The sequence below is a fragment of the Falco biarmicus genome, chromosome 5 (assembly GCF_023638135.1).
Source record: "Falco biarmicus isolate bFalBia1 chromosome 5, bFalBia1.pri, whole genome shotgun sequence".
NCBI lineage: Eukaryota > Metazoa > Chordata > Aves > Falconiformes > Falconidae > Falco > Falco biarmicus.
Window position 1 is genome coordinate 74600398 of NC_079292.1, and position 15619 is coordinate 74616016.

General features: G+C 41.0%; 1 protein-coding gene across 2 annotated transcripts in view; it reads left to right on the forward strand.

Moving 5' to 3' along the window:
* ST8SIA1 (ST8 alpha-N-acetyl-neuraminide alpha-2,8-sialyltransferase 1) overlaps positions 1 to 15619 on the forward strand; it is a 141405-nt gene that overhangs the window by 67753 nt on the left and 58033 nt on the right. For both annotated transcript variants that reach the window (XM_056342138.1, XM_056342139.1), the window contains exons 3-4: positions 983 to 1092; positions 7185 to 7277. In XM_056342138.1, the coding sequence (XP_056198113.1) occupies positions 983 to 1092; positions 7185 to 7277 (203 nt within the window). The remainder of the gene's footprint in view (positions 1 to 982; positions 1093 to 7184; positions 7278 to 15619) is intronic.

Below are 15619 nucleotides of genomic sequence, written 5' to 3' on the forward strand. Positions count from 1 at the left end.
TAAGTCTTGTGATATAGACAAATTCCATTTTGTAACTAAATCACACTGCTTTAAATTCACATGTCTTTTCACGACTTCTTTTTTTTCTTTTTTTTTTTTTTTTTTACTGTGCTGGTCTGCACTGGTGCTTTGTGTCCCGTTTAAATAATTGTCCCAGCCTCACTAAAGGTGAATGACTTGGGGATGACAGGAAGATGTCCCACCCATAGTTTTGAGATCCTCTTGCATGAAGATGACTATACAGATCTGATTTATTACAGTGCTTGATGCATAGGATAGCATAACAATTTGACCTTGCACTTCTATAACCTGCTAAGCACTACAAGAGCTCCTTAGTTAAAATGGTTCCTTTCTAATTTTAATTTACGCTGTGTTTGGGCAGCTGAGTGTTTAAGCAGCTGCTGTCAAGCTCTACATACCTTTGCCTCAGGCGTCAGAGTGACCTGTCCCAGTGACAAAACCATGGAGGGAGCCAGGGTGACTCCTGATTCCCGGTGCCCTTCTGTCATCACCTAGTTCATGTTCCTTCCTTCTGGTCTTCCCCAGAGCTGTCTTTTGTATATCAGTTAAGGAAGGTCAATTTCATGTTAGGTTTTTGGTGTTTTGTTTTGGTTTGTTTTTTTTTCCCCGCCCCCCCGTTGTCTGTCTTCCCCTGTGTCCTTCCAGCTTGGCTAGAAGGTCACTGACTGCCTGGCTTGGTCAGTATCTGCATCAGGACTTGATGATTTTGGTTTTGCAGAAATATCACTATCTTCTTTATCACATTTGTTGCATCCTGTTTTGGGGAGTACAGATAAGACCTATCCCACATCTATTTACCAGCTAATTTCTGTACTTTTTTTTTTTTTTTTCCCTAGCTCCTAGTTCTCCCTTTTCTTTCATCACTTTGAGCCCTGCCAGCTCCCTGGGTTCTCAAGAATCGGCTGCTACAAAGATGTGTGTGTTCTCCTCTGTAAAACCGGTCCTTGTTTTGTGTTGCTAGGCTACTCCCTTCCAGCTGCCACTGAAGAAATGCTCCGTGGTGGGAAACGGTGGGATCCTGAAAAGGAGCGGCTGCGGCAAACAAATAGATCAAGCAGATTTTGTCATGCGGTAAGACAGAAACCTCAATGACACATTGTCTCCCCTTCCCCCTGCTAAGTTGTGGACTTTTCAAAGCTATTCAGTTGTGATTAATCAACTATAATTTGTTGTTCCCCTCCTGCCCTTTGCAGGGTGCTTTACACAAGCAATTTGGGTAAAAGTGTGAGGAGAGGCAAAAAAGAGTTCTGACTGGCTTCTGCAAATGGGTGTAGTGTGGGGACAACCTGTGGGTGGATGGGTTAAGGTTGTGACAGATTGTGCCGTGTCACAGAGAGGTACTGAAAAGCTGCTTTTCTCTTTAGTTATGCAGTGTTAGGCAGGGTCTCATCCTGCACTGGGTTCTGTCCTCTGGAACTCTAAATGCTGTCATATGGAACCCACTGAATTCAAGATGAGTAGGTACTGATTTCTGAGGCAAGGCTTAAGAAATAGGTTGGAACAAGCTAAAATGTTCCTGTGTTTGTCTTCCCTGAAGGTTGATTTCTGGTTGACTGTCTGAGGAAAGGCTGAACCTCTTTCCTTGATTTGGGGTTCCTCGCATTTCCTTTCCCTCCAGTCTTTCTGAAGTTATAAGAACCTGTCAAGGGGGATGTTGAACCAGCTCCTGCTTTCGTGATTGAATTTGACACTTTCTAGGTCTGCATTCTTTAAGGAAGAAAGGCAGAAATTAGTTCCTCCCTGTTAAACATGAAGAAGAAAAATATTCTGGGGGAGAAACTGGAGGAATGCTCCCAAGAGATGAGAAATTGAGTTTCTTTGGGTTTTGAGATGGATGCATAATGAACACCCACTTTAGCAAGAAGACTTTAGCAAGTCTCCTTATTAGATCCTGATGGCTTATTATGAAGCCATGCAAATTGCTGCAAACGAAACAATATTACTGTAATTTCTGGTTTGCACCTCGAAGACCAAAAATGCCTTCAACATTAAAGCAAAGAAATACAACAAACTAAAGGCAGAGGGAAACATATGCTTAGAGCATTCACAAAAGAGAAGATGTAAGGCACAGGGGGAGAGAGGCAGCGTGCTGATTGCCATTACTGCAAAACTCTTTAGGTGTTCCACAGACTAAATATAAGAAACTGCCGCGTATATACCATGGTAATATTATCTAGATGCAATGGGAAATTGAAATGCTGCAGGAGCAATCAGTTACAAAAACAATACAAACTTTTTTTTTTAAAAAAGATGCAGCAGTTGTAGCTTGATCAGAAAAATCCTTTTCTCTCCAGGGAGGGTAACGCAACCATTATCTGTACAGAACTTATTTTGAATTGGAAATAAGTGATAGGGAGAATCCTGTAAAAATCCCAGCAGCTGCCTGCAGGCTGCATTGTATTAGTGATGTGCAGTCATATTCATGGAAAATGTTTCAGTTCTTTTGGGTTAGAAACTAATACACCACTGGGAGAAAATATTTTTATAGCAGGCAGAAGACAGGATTCAGTTGATCTTTTCTAAATCTGATTTCTATAATCTGAGAGCTGAGAAAGAAAGAACACAATAGTGACTTGCATAACATCTTTCATTTTTTTTAAAGTAATTTCTGTAATATCTTTCAAGTATATCCACAGTGTGAAACTTCATCCCAGGTTTTGCCTTTGTTCTTTTCTTCCATTCACATTTTTTTAAATTTAATTTACATGTATTTCCATAAGCTCTATCATATGATTGCAGTCATCTTCTCTGATATCTTGTAATCACTAAGGTTAATTAATGAGTTTAAACTCCTCTCATTGCTGAGCATCTTCTACAAACACAGTTATACCAACACAGAGATTAAAAGAGCAGCAGTTCTCAGCCCCTAAGGCAACTGCAATGAAAAAGGTGCGTGGCATATGGTCTACATATTTAGGTACTGTGGTTATAATGGGCTTTTCTGATACCTGGCTGGTTTTCAAAGTTGTAATCCTTATTTCTAAGGAAAAAAAAAAATAATTCCCCCCTCCCTTCCTGCTAACATTTATTTCAAGAGACAAGTGTTGGGCACTAAACCCTAAGCAATGATTTTGTCTGGATTTGACAGAAGAGACACATTTTCTTGGCATTAGTTTTTGAAGACATATTTCTACATCTCATGATTCTCCCATTCCTCCAACCGCTTTCCATGGCTTTGCTGTGGTTTGTGTGTCTCCCAGAGAGAGGGTTTCTCTCTGCAAAATAGCAGGGGATTGTGGGGACTTCTTTCAGCAGTTTGCTGGTGAATTTATTCCAAAACTAGAAGCAACTTGTCACTATTTCAAGTTGACTTGTAGCTGTCCTGGTTTAGGGAGGCCAAGTTGTTTTCCTTTAATCACACTGTGCAGTGCCATCTAGCCATACCAGCCCAGGTGGAGCTGAGGAGGTTAAATATGGTGGCACTTTGAGGTTTGTAGACAAGTCCAGAGAAACGTGGCTTTCAGCTGCATTATGCAATTACTGTCTTGACGTTGGCCAAGGTGCCACAAAGGAACAAAAATGAATGTTTGCATTTGCACGTTAAATTCGTATTACTCCCTAGGGTTTAGTATATGTGCTTATATAACGTTCTAAAATAGGTAGATAGTCGTATAGCATCTACCAAGTGCATGTGTGTCAGGCAAGTTGCCTGGATTCTCTCCACCTGTGGGCCATGGACTGCTGTCTGAGCCAAACCCAGAAGAGCCATTTCTGCCTGGTGAGGCTTGAGGGATCCCTCTCGTTTTACCCTTGCAGCTCTTTCTACCTATTGAGTTGTAAGGTCCCAGATGTCGTAAAGGCGCACACAGACCACTGTGCTTGTTGATAATTTTTTTCCCCTAACTACAGGCTGTGTCTAAGTCATATTGATGTTCTATATATGAAGACTTTTCCAGTTAGGCTCATGTAAAGAATACTGGCCTGAAACACTGTCCTGGTACTTCCTTCTTTCCTGCACACTCACATACTTACTCCTTAGTACCCGGAGCAAGAGTAAGATAACTAAAAAGATGTTTCCTAGGATGAGTCTTTTGCTTCTTGGTGTGTTCCTCACCTGCACAACACTCGCCACTCTGCTGACCTGTTCAAGAAAATGATCTGAAAGGCCAAGAAGTTTTTGTTGACCAACTGATTTCTTGCAGAGTTTCTTCTGGATGCTCAGACCATTTTTTTGTATTTCATGCAGAACAAGGTAGGAATGAGACTTACTGATGAAAGGAATTAGATGTGTTTAAACACTACATCTGGGACATGTGAAAGAAATTTCATTGTTGAGATGTAAGATGATAAAAACTAGGGAGACATCTTCGTCTTTCATAGTGCTTTTAAATAAACTTCATCACACAATGGCATCTTAAAAACTTGCCCTGTGAGTTTGTGTTTATTCAAATCTGAGAGCATTAAACTGTAGTCTGCCAGGGGTCACCTAGGCCTGAGGCAAATCACCTATATGTCTTGCTTCACAAATATTTGTTTGACCTGCCATTGAAAACTGCTACTGAAAGCATTTCTACAACCTCTCCAAATAGTATTAGTCTCATTAATTTGCATCCTACGGAGTGCAGGTTCAGGAAGCAACCTATTGCTGTGTTTATTCATTTATCTGTTTATTTACTTACTTGATTTTGTTTCATGTAAACCTTTCTCGATTTTTTTTTTTTTTTTTTTTAAACGTTATCATTCTTCATGTCTGGGAATTAAACTTCCTCTATGCTTCCAGTTTTTGGCTTTGTTTTTCTTCTCAATGATTTGTGTTTTCTGAAACCTCTTATTTTGATTCCTCTTTTCTGGCTTCTTTTTAAGTTGTTTAGCTTCTCTTAAATTGTGGTAGACCAAGCTAAAAGCTGTTTCCTAACTGACATCTCAATACATTGTGCGCATCTTAACAAGTAGAGTCATGAAAAGGAGAAAATGTCCCTGGAAATTTTATTTTTCTCAGTGAATGTGATTGAATTCATCTGTGTTCCCTACAGGTGGGACTTCACTGTCTTTCTCCTTAGCATTTCCTGATGGCATGAATTTAAGAATATGGTTTTGAGAGCTGGTATTTGCATGCAAATGCATGCAGATATAACATTACTGTGTTTTTTTCCTAGGGAATGTGGGATGTTTTGCATTAAGAAAAATTGCAGAGAGTATACCATGTGCACACAAGTGCCCTCACTGGGCACTAACATTGCACAAAACTGTAACACATGGAGGTGCAGCCGGGAATTTGCACATGCTTGCTGCACTGCACTGCACTGACACAAGTGCCTGGATCCCTTCTCCAAACACTGCAGAGGTCAATGAAAATGCCAGCAGAGGCAGTGACTGCTGTGGAATAAAGGACATCCCTTGTGACAAGGCTGGTTTTCCCAGCACGGCGGAAGCATATGGCAACGTGTAATGCAACAACAGCCTGACAGTTTCTGCAGTAGCCCCTGGAAACTGCAATAAAAAACGGAACCATAGCTCGCTTCCCCAGCTCCTGCCTCTCACCAGTGCAGGAAATGGGCCTCTGAATTATTAACATTAAAAAAATCAGATAAGCAACTCGTTGTTGGCCTCAAGGGTTTCATGACTGATGTCAGCTGCCTGGAGGATGCCTGCAGAAGTGGAGTGCTACAGAGAGTTTAATACAGAAGACGGTGAGAAAAATGACATAGCCCTTCACAGGTGTGACGCACAGCAAAGGAAGCCATGTCTCTCTGGTAATGAGACGAGAAGTCATGAACATAAAAAACTCTCTGTGCCTCTGCCTGCCCTCTTCCAGTGCTGGGGCCTCGTCCTCTCTGGAGGGTGGTTGTCTGCAGAGCTTAAAGCAACCAGGGGCTGCTGGACCCCTTCTTTAGGGTTGGTGTTTGCTCAGCACACGCTCTAGGTGGGAGCAGGAAGAGCAGGAGCTGTCACTCCAGCGTGCTCCTCGTCTTTCCTTACCTCGTGTGCTCTGTCTCCATGCCGTGCTTTTCCAGCACGCTGCAGAAAACCACTGAAACCAGCATGTGCAAATGGGGATGTCTTCATTCCATGGTTGAACTTAAAAATTGGAGGGCAAATTTGGTTATGGTAGAGCCCAAACTTTTTTTTTAACTTCCTTAGTTTTTAAAAAAAAAGCCCAATAAAACCCCCAAACCCCAAAACATAAAAAAAATAAAAGCCTTTTTCTGAAAAAATTCCAAATTCTACTTCTCTCTGAGAATCGTGGTATCATTTTTGCCTTTTAAGCATTAAAAATATTGTTCATATCTTTGATTTTAAATGTTGGACAAATTTGAAATGAAAAATGTTTTGAAACCAGTTTTTGATGTAATCTCTATATATTTAGTAGATTTCTCCTGACTGCAATTTTTGGAGCAGTGCATAGGCTTGGATACTGTTTGAATGTATTTAAATCTTTATCTACAGCACCTTCCTCCTTCTTCTAGGTGTTGACTATGGAGCGTTTAGGGCTGTTAGTTGTTTGGAAGTTTCTCTCTACTTCCATTTTCTGGAGTTTTGGCTTTCCAAAGTAAATTTTCTCAGTCACTTTCTCTTTATTACGTTATCACCTGGCCTACCAGAACAAGTCTGTGAGCAGAACTGAGATGCACATATTTAAATAGTCACTTAAAATTTTTTCTCTGTGTTTTCTTGGTATGTTCTGTGTGCTGAAGATACCCTGCAATGTATTATTAAAAAAACCAGTTGCCCATTGTTTGCAAGATGTGGAATGCCTGTAATACCAGAGTGGTAACACTCTGGAGCCTGATGCTGGTAAACAAGACAGAACAGAGTGAAAAACAGAACTTCAAAAGAGTTTGGAAAAAGAAGTATTTGCTATAGATAAAAACAGCCTCTTCCACAGCCTCTCAGCCTGTTGGAATAGCTAGTCCTCTGTCTGTTTTTGCTTAGCAGTTAAAGTTATCCCTGCAAAAGGTTTTATTTCTACATTTCCCCACAATGTGGAACAAAAATGTCCTATTGCGATTATAGATGCAGTACAGGGGAACTTCTGTAGCTTGGTCTAGTATTTATACAGCACTTTTACATTTTTGGACAGCTTGCTTTTTTTTTTTTTTTTTAAATCCAAACAACCAACCAAACAACAGCCCACCTGAAAACGTGCAAATTAGAAAAGACTGAGGTTGAAGCCTGTCAGTCCTGAATGTCATTTAAAATCTTGACTGTCTTCCTGTGCACAGGTGCAACCTTCCTCCTCTGTCCAGTGAATACAGCAAGGACGTTGGATTGAAAACCCAGCTGGTGACTGCCAATCCCAGTATCATTCAGAAAAGGTAGAGAGCACATTGTTCCTTCTCTGGTCGGGGGAAACAAAAAGAAAAATGCTTCTTCTGTGCTGTAAATGTTGGTGCATTGGTGTTACGTTCTTAACAGCTCTCTGATCCTGGAAAAGGATCTGGAAAAGATGATATAGGCAATGTTTTGGTGTTGGGTGAAATGATTCAAGACTAAACCCCTGGTGCTTTCACTGTAAGCAGGGAAACTAAGGGAGGCTGGCTATTACAGAGTTATTTCGTCTACCAGACTCTCCTCAGTGCTTCCAGCTCCCTCCCTTGACTGTGTGCTGGGCACAGGCCAGAGGTGCTTTGGCTGCTCCCAAGCCAGGCACGTACCGATGGGTGGCCCCGCCACTCTGCTGGTCAGGCCAGCTGGCTGCTGCATCCCACAGTTAATGAAGATGCTAATTTGAGTTTCTCTTTGCTGATAACCTCTGGGTCCTTACTGTCATTGTATTAGTTGTTTGATATTGACTTACAGGTACGAATGTGGTCAGGATGGAACTGATTGGCAGGTTGTGGTCATACAAGCCTCGCTTTCTGAGGAAACTGGGACAACTTTTGGTTGTTTATTAGAGTTGGTTGAAATTTTACAAATGTCAGTAGCTGATGAGAGAGGGGAAGAGGGAGCAAAAAAAGTCAAAGCCATCTCTTTGATTTTTGCCTTGCTGAATTTTAAGTTATGTTATGTTATGTGTTATGTTATTTGTTTATCGCCTGGAATGAGGTAGGCTGTTCTTGGGCAGAACGAGGTCTGGTAGAGACCTGCCATGTTCACTGGAAAACACAGGAGAAAAGGCATAAACCAAGATGATGAACAGGAAATGATTAGGCATAAAGAAATGTATAATGTGGGTACTGGGAGGTGAAGGACTGCGAAAGGAAGCAAAACAAGGAAATAAAATGAATAATAGAAAGCCAGGTGTTTTAGGAAGAAGAAAGGCACAGACTTGGAAATGGGTGTTTGATGGTATTTAAATGTAATATTTTTCCTCTCTATCAGTAATTGAAGGGTTCTCTAGTTTTGTGTGTGGAAAAGATGACAGTCTTTGACAAAGTAGAAAAGAGAGGGCGAGCAAGAGGGAAATGGAGTAGTAATCAGCTTCAAGAGCTGATTCCAGGCAGAGTGTCTGAACAGCAGAAGGCACAGAAATGCTTGTGGGATCAGATCAAAGCAAACCAAGCAGAACTGGCAGAGGATGGCACCAGGTGCCTGGTGAGAAGAGGGGACTGCTCAGGGCAGCGGACCTGAATATGGGGATTCTGAAAATCTTGTGGGATGTAGATAGCTGATGAAATTGATCTAAGAAGTGGGATGAAATGGCCAGAGCATCCCATCAAGGAAAGATCAGTTTGGCCATGGCATTTTGGAAACAGGAAGCTTACGAAGGATTTTACAGTTATCAAGGGAGAGGATTATTAAACTGATGGATATTTATTTTGCACCCTGCCCTCCATTAAGGCCTAGAGTGGAAATCTCACTGCACTTAGTGGTTTTGAACAGAAAAGGAAAAGGAAAAAGAGTTTTAGTGATGCTATAGGGAGACTGTGGAGCTACACTAGAGAGGCTGCGGAGTTATCCAGCAAGAGGGAAGGGAAGGAGCGAGCAGATGGTTGAAGAAGCAGATGGAAAGAGTGAGATGCTACTTTGTGAGAGCGGGATATCACAAGGAGGAGTGGAGGGGGAGGGATATGAAAAAAGAGAAAGGGAAGAAGGAATAGATGGGGAACAGGAAACAGGATTGTGTTCAATGTCAGTTTTCAAAGTGAGCGGATAAAAAACTGGGATGCAAGACCTTTGATGAGAAAGTACTGTGGGATACATATGCATGTGTATTGATTAGGTGGAGATATACAACCAGTAACTGAGAATGACACAGAGAACAAATTCATAGCACTGAAAATTGGCAGAAACCTCTGAGGCTTGGAGGTTTTGAGAGGTCTGATGCATTGCTTCCTTTGCCTGGTCAGGAAGAGACTTTTTAAATTTTTTTCAAATAACGTTTTACTGGTGTTTCCTGTATGCTGTCCAAACTCATAATTTTACCTCCTGTGTGTTGTTAGAGTTGGAAAAAAGGTTAAATCTTGAAAGTTAAAATAGAAAAAAAGACTGCTACTCTGTCAACATAGATATTGATTATATGGAAATAAGATTTTTAAGGAATTAAGGCTGCTTGTAAGTCCAGACTTTCATGAAATTCAAGGACATTCAGATTGGTGACTGATATGTATCTGTTTCTAAGATATAAGTTAACCAGCTTCACATAATGGGATTATTCATTATCATTCTTCTCCTGACCTCTTGTCCTTACTTTAAGTAGGTTGATATTGATGAGGCTTGACATCTCAATTATCTCTCAAGTATTTTATGGCAGATCTAGTGAATTGGTCCTGCAACACCATTCATGGCTTCTAAAAGATTTATCCTTATCAGATAATTTATGATAGGGCAAAGTTTTCATACCAGGGACATTGGAGGCAATTTTCTGTGTTATTGTAAAACTAGAATTATTGCTTTAAGAAAACTAAATTGTTGGCACTAATTATTGCAGAGTAATATCTGAGCTACCACTGACAGGCTGAGGGAGTTGGGGTTGTTCAGCCTGGAGACAAGAAGGCTCTGGGGAGACCTTATAGTGGCCTTCCAGTACCTAAAGGGGGCCTACAAGAAAGCTGGAGAAGGACTTTTTATGAAGACATGTCATGATAGGACATGGGGGAAGGGCTTTAAACTGAAAGAAGGTGGATTTAGATTAGGTATTAGAAAAAAAGTCTTTACTGTGGCGGTGGTGAGGCACTGGAACAGGTTGCCCAGAGAAGTTGTAGATGCTTCGTCCCTGGAAGTGTTCAAGGCCAGATTGGATGGAGCTTTTGAGCAACCCGGTCTAGTGAAAGGTGTCCTGGCCGTGGCAGAGGGGGGTTGGAACTAGGTGATCTTTAAGGTCACTTCCAGCCCAAACCATTCTATGACTTACAGCCTTAGGATGGGAGAGTCCAGATTTTAATCTGGGAGTACGCTGACTTTAGAGATACCTTCTAAATGTTGCCTTTTGCAAAACTTATTGATCAAGTTCCTGCTCTGTTCTCAGCAGGAGATGTGACTGTGCAGGCAGCACAGTTTACACTTGTAAAATGTCATGCTCAGTTCTCATTTGGGTTTGAAAAATGATGAGAAATTTCCTACCCTAACTTTGCTTCATATGAAACAGTAGTACTGACAATAGAAGTATTATGATAGACATTGCCCTGGCTGACTGAGGGGACACATGATGACTGCCACAGTTTCTTTTTTTTTTTTTTGTGTGTGTGTCTGAAATATTTCATGGGCCTCCCCGTTCACTTAATATTGGAACTCATAGTCCTTTGAGTCTGTGTAAAACTCCTATTTCCACTTTGTATTCAAAACATACTTCTCTGTCAAACCCTGGTTTGAGGCTGCAATTGGGATTGAAATGTTGCTACTCCTGGGGCCACTGCAACCTCTCCCACCCTCTGCCCCCCAGTACTGTTGAGGAACTGCAAAAAGGTTGGTATCTTTGATATTTCCAGTTCATTCCCCTACCACCCTAGACAGCTTGGCCTTATCTATAGGGAACCACTTTGTAGGCAGAAGATTATTCTATATTTGTCCTGGCTTTTACTTTCTTTCCATGAGTAGCTGCTGCAAATCCCTGCTAGAAAAGCAGCAGTGCAGTAGTGAGACCTGCGATGTGCCCACAGCCATTATTAGACTGGGAAAAATCAAGGTTACGTAATTTACGCTGATTGATTCTATATTCTGAACGCTTGTCTACAGCTGTGGAGAGGGACTAGCCGGTGGATCATGTGTGAACATAAAAATGCTTAAATAGGTAGTGATGACTTTCCAACAATGGTGTAAGATTTTTGATGAAGAAAGGCAAAGAGTTACTAATTGGGATGTGGTTATCGTGTTTCTGAAGTCACTGGCTCTGGGCTGTTTAAGAGAAGCAAATTCTAGCAATTTCTTACCATCTTCAACAAAGATTGCAAATGTTATATAATACTACTCTTCTGCCTAAACTTTTAATTAATTCTGCAAACAAATGCTGTTTACAGCAATCCTTCTTTCTAGGCGTCGTGTCTGCTTACTCTGTCTAACCCATGCACATATATATCACCATTAATGTGGATATAATAGTCGAAATAGGTGGTTTCCAGGGATTCAGTAAGTTTCAGATTGACTGATGTTTCTTGGCGAGTATATTATCCATGAGCTGTGTGAGTGTTTCTGACTTGTGTAGAAATCATCTCAGAGTATGGCACGACAACTATGGTAGCATTCTTTATACGCCGTAATTCAGCATTAGTATAACTGACAGAAGCTGTGGAGGTATACAACCTTCCAACACTGTCTTTGAGATGTAAGCCAATAACTGGTTGAATTGTGTGAAGCTTTCCCCCCTCCTCCTCGCAGGGTGCTCTATTTTCCCAGCACTGACGGTGCTGGAAGGAAGGCGTGATGCTCTCTGGGGAGAGCAGGCAGCTGTGCGGCTGCTCTCGGCTTGAGGAGCAGATAGCAAAGGGGGACTCGGGGTCACAACCCCTGCTGTATGATGAGTAATTAGATCTGCTCCTTGCCTTGGAGAAACCCCTCCCTGCCTCTGCCTCGCCTCTGAAGGGAGAGCTCAGACTCCTCTTCTACCTGAGCCCTCCATGCTGCAAAGCATGTCAGCCGGGGCAGAGCGGGGACTGATGCTGCTGGTCTAGCAGGAGAGGAGAGCCCTTCTGCTGAAGCAAAGAGCCAAGGTGCCCTTCCCCACCTCCGACTCTCCTCTGTGCCTGCTGCAGCACCATGCAAGTCCCTGAGCATGGGAGCTCTGTGCATGCAGAGGCTGCCGAGCTGGCCTCCAGGGCAGAGCTGGGCTGCCCTGCTTGGTATCTTTCCCCCTCTCCACCAAAGTCCGCTTGGATGAGGACCAGGTCATTCCTGTATGTGTTTAGGGCTTTGGAGGTTACCATAATTTGATTTATTGTGAAATATCTGTGCTGTCAGAGGCAGGGTTAGAGGGGAGGTGATGTGTGTTCCTGCTACTGCAGGAACTACTCGAGCATGATGTGTTGCTTTGAACACAGCATTGGGTGAAGGGTTAGTTGAGGTGGTATCAATCTTCATTCTTGGGAGTGTGGATTTTTAAAGCCTTCATAGTGGAGCGTCTCAACAGTTGTATAATAATGCCAATGGAAACAGTCTGACTGAAACTTGGATAACCCGATTTAGGATCAGCCATTGCACTTTGTGGCTCAGAATGAACTTCCATCACTGAATGTGAACAGGTTTTTTTTCAGTAAATTAATTCACTTACTTGATCTCTGTGATGTTTGACAAGATTTTGCTGCATCCAGTTTCCTGCACTTAAGCAAAATGAAGGAATGAGACTAAAGGCTAACAAACGCAATGATTCTGCCTCTGAGCTTTGAAATGTCAGTTAAATATCGCTGTTTTTTATTAGGTTCCCACAAAATTTGAGTGGGATTACATTTGCTTTCCAGTTCTCCCTGCATCTTAGAGCCAGCTAATAATCTTTCCTGGATTCAGTCCTGAAAACATCTTTGAATCCAATTGACTTAAGCCGTTAAGAATAAAAGCATGGAACTGAGGCAATTATTTAATTTGATAAAAGCTTCCTTGATCTTTGATTAAACAAATGTACAATATAAAGCCTGTTGCTGACACTCATGAAAATGGTACATGAGAATTCCTCTTGACTCTGTCTCCATGTAAAAACTGCATATTCTGTATTCTCTTCCTAGGTAGTTACATTTTAATTTGGTAATTGTAAAAGATCAGGAGAAAAAAAAAAAACCCACCCAAAACCTCCTACACATAAAATAAGTTATTGAAGGAAAATCCCTCTTGTTGATCCTGTCCTTTCTTTAGGAGTCAGGTGATGGGAAGATCTTTCCCTGTAAAGTCTTTTATTCACTAGATTTTAAATATTTCACATTGAGGTTTTTCTGTCATTCCTGGTCTTGGAATATGTCTTAGATTATTAAATTGAGAAGTACTCCAAAGTTATAAGTCTCATTGTTTTCATTCACACTGCAAAACTGCCCTTTTGTGTTCTTCTGCAAGAGTCTGTGAACATCTATGCGAACAGCAATGGGATAAATTTTCTGGGAAACGCTTCTTTAGAGGTAAGACTACAGTAAGCCCTTCTGTATATGGAGGTTGCTTGGGTGTCCCATTTGTTGGTAATAATTTTTTTTCTCTCCTCTAAAACAAAGTTCCTTTAAAAGCTTTAAATTTGTTAACAACTGAAGCCTTAGTTTCTCTCTATGAGGAACACCTATTTTTGCCCTCATTTGAACAGAAAAGGAAGCGAAAGTGCAGTGATGGAGGGGACTTCCCAGTGTTACCACCAGGCCAAAGACAGAGCCAGGAAAACAAATCCAGAATTTCTGATTGGCTTTTGTGATTTATTAGCTGATGAGCAGAAATATGTAGAGTTGTAACGAAGCCATGCTGTGATTAGGACAGCTTGATGGTATTATAGCCATGCTTTGACCCCTTTTAAATCAATGGTTTTTACTCTCTTACCTGCCTCCTCTCTCCTTAATTTCCAGTGTAGACAGGATAATAATCTATTTTAAAGTCAGAAAAGTATATAAAATATTAAAACATATTTAATATATTTTGTATTTTCCTTTCCTTTTTACAGATGAGATTTAGATTATTTTTCCCTTGAAAAGTTGTAGAGTCTGGCTGCAAAGACATACTTCTCAGTGATCTAGAATTCCTAACCTATGTAGGGAGACTTATGTGGAAGAGTCTTCTGCAGTCAAATCGAACGTTCCCAAATAATTTAATTCATTTGAATTAAATACCATATGTACAGCTCCAATTTTAAAGTCAGCTTTCGAAATCATAGCAGTAGATCAGTCACACTAAAAAGCATCTATCTTCCCACTACAGATGGAGAGCCAATACCAGCTAGAGTGGCACTGCAAGCACATTAGTGCTAGAATTCAAAGGTATGATGAAAATTTTAACTAAATGGAATGCTACCCAGAAGGAGCAAATGTAAAGTCCTCCATGTGGGGAGGAATATGAAAAAGAATGGGGGAGTTTATTGGCTCTTTGGTGGCATTTCTGCTGAAAAGAAGCATGTGGTGTTAGGTCAGTGACTGAGCACAAATAGGCAATGTCCTACTACTAAGATAACAGCAGATGCTGTGTTGGGTTATCTAAATAAGTGTAATGCATGAAGAGATATATTTAAGCTCAGCTATGGCCTCAGCTGGGGTATTCTACTCGGTTTTGCCACCATGTATTCAAAAAAGTCCCAAATTCCAAAAATGGAATGTTAACTGCAAAGTGCAGCAAAAAGCAGGAAGAAAGACATCTGTGAAGCTTAAGCCCCGAGGAAAGGACTGCTGGATCTAGAGGTGTCTCAAAATGTACCAGTGGCTTCAAAGAGAAATGTCAGTTGCTGCTGATGAGATGAGAAACAGTGGGCTGAAATTTCGGGTTAGGAAAATGAGAACTGAGAGAAGGGAGAAGGAAACACCAAGGAGAGCTGTAACAGTTTCCGGGGGGTACAGTTAACTATGGTGTGGAGTGAGTATGATACCTCCTCAGCAAAAGTAATTGCTAGATATTAGGAAGGACTTTCCAGAGATCTTCTATAAAAGTCACCATGTTACAGCAATTTAAGAGGATGAAATGGGAACTTATAATTGAAATGTTGTGAAATCATAGTTTGATGCTTTCTCTTAAATAAAAATACATGTTTTATTAGTGTTTATCACAAAGCAGAGATAGAAGATACCAGGATTAAAATGATACATTTGGATTTCTGATTGATGTGTCCTCAAATTTCAATTCTAATTGTGTTTACTGTTGAATTGGAGAGGAAAAGGTTTCATTATCTTACATGCGCGTTCTTACATCTCCTACCTTAAACTGGGATTTTGATGATAGTCCTAGTTATCTCTATTGTGAATGGCATTTTAATTGCAAATCTTTGCCTTACCAAAATCACCAGTGCTTGCCCATATGTGCTGATATTCATTAACACATTGTCTCACACATTTTCATTTTCTTGGCAAGCCACTGCAGAAAGATTGTTTGCTTTTTGGGTTCTTCCCCCCCGGTGTCTTCTTAAGAACACTGTATTGAAGAGTCTGCCAGCAGTACCAAGCAAAGACAACCAGCTGTCTGACTTTCCATTATTAGGTTTTTGAAATGGGAGAGCTATATATGTCCTTGAGGAAATAATGCTTTTAATTAGGGTGACTGTTTTTCATCCTTATAGTGATGCAGTAGGACTTGATATGAGAGCTTCTAAATCGTACTGCCAGTATACGGAATAGCATAC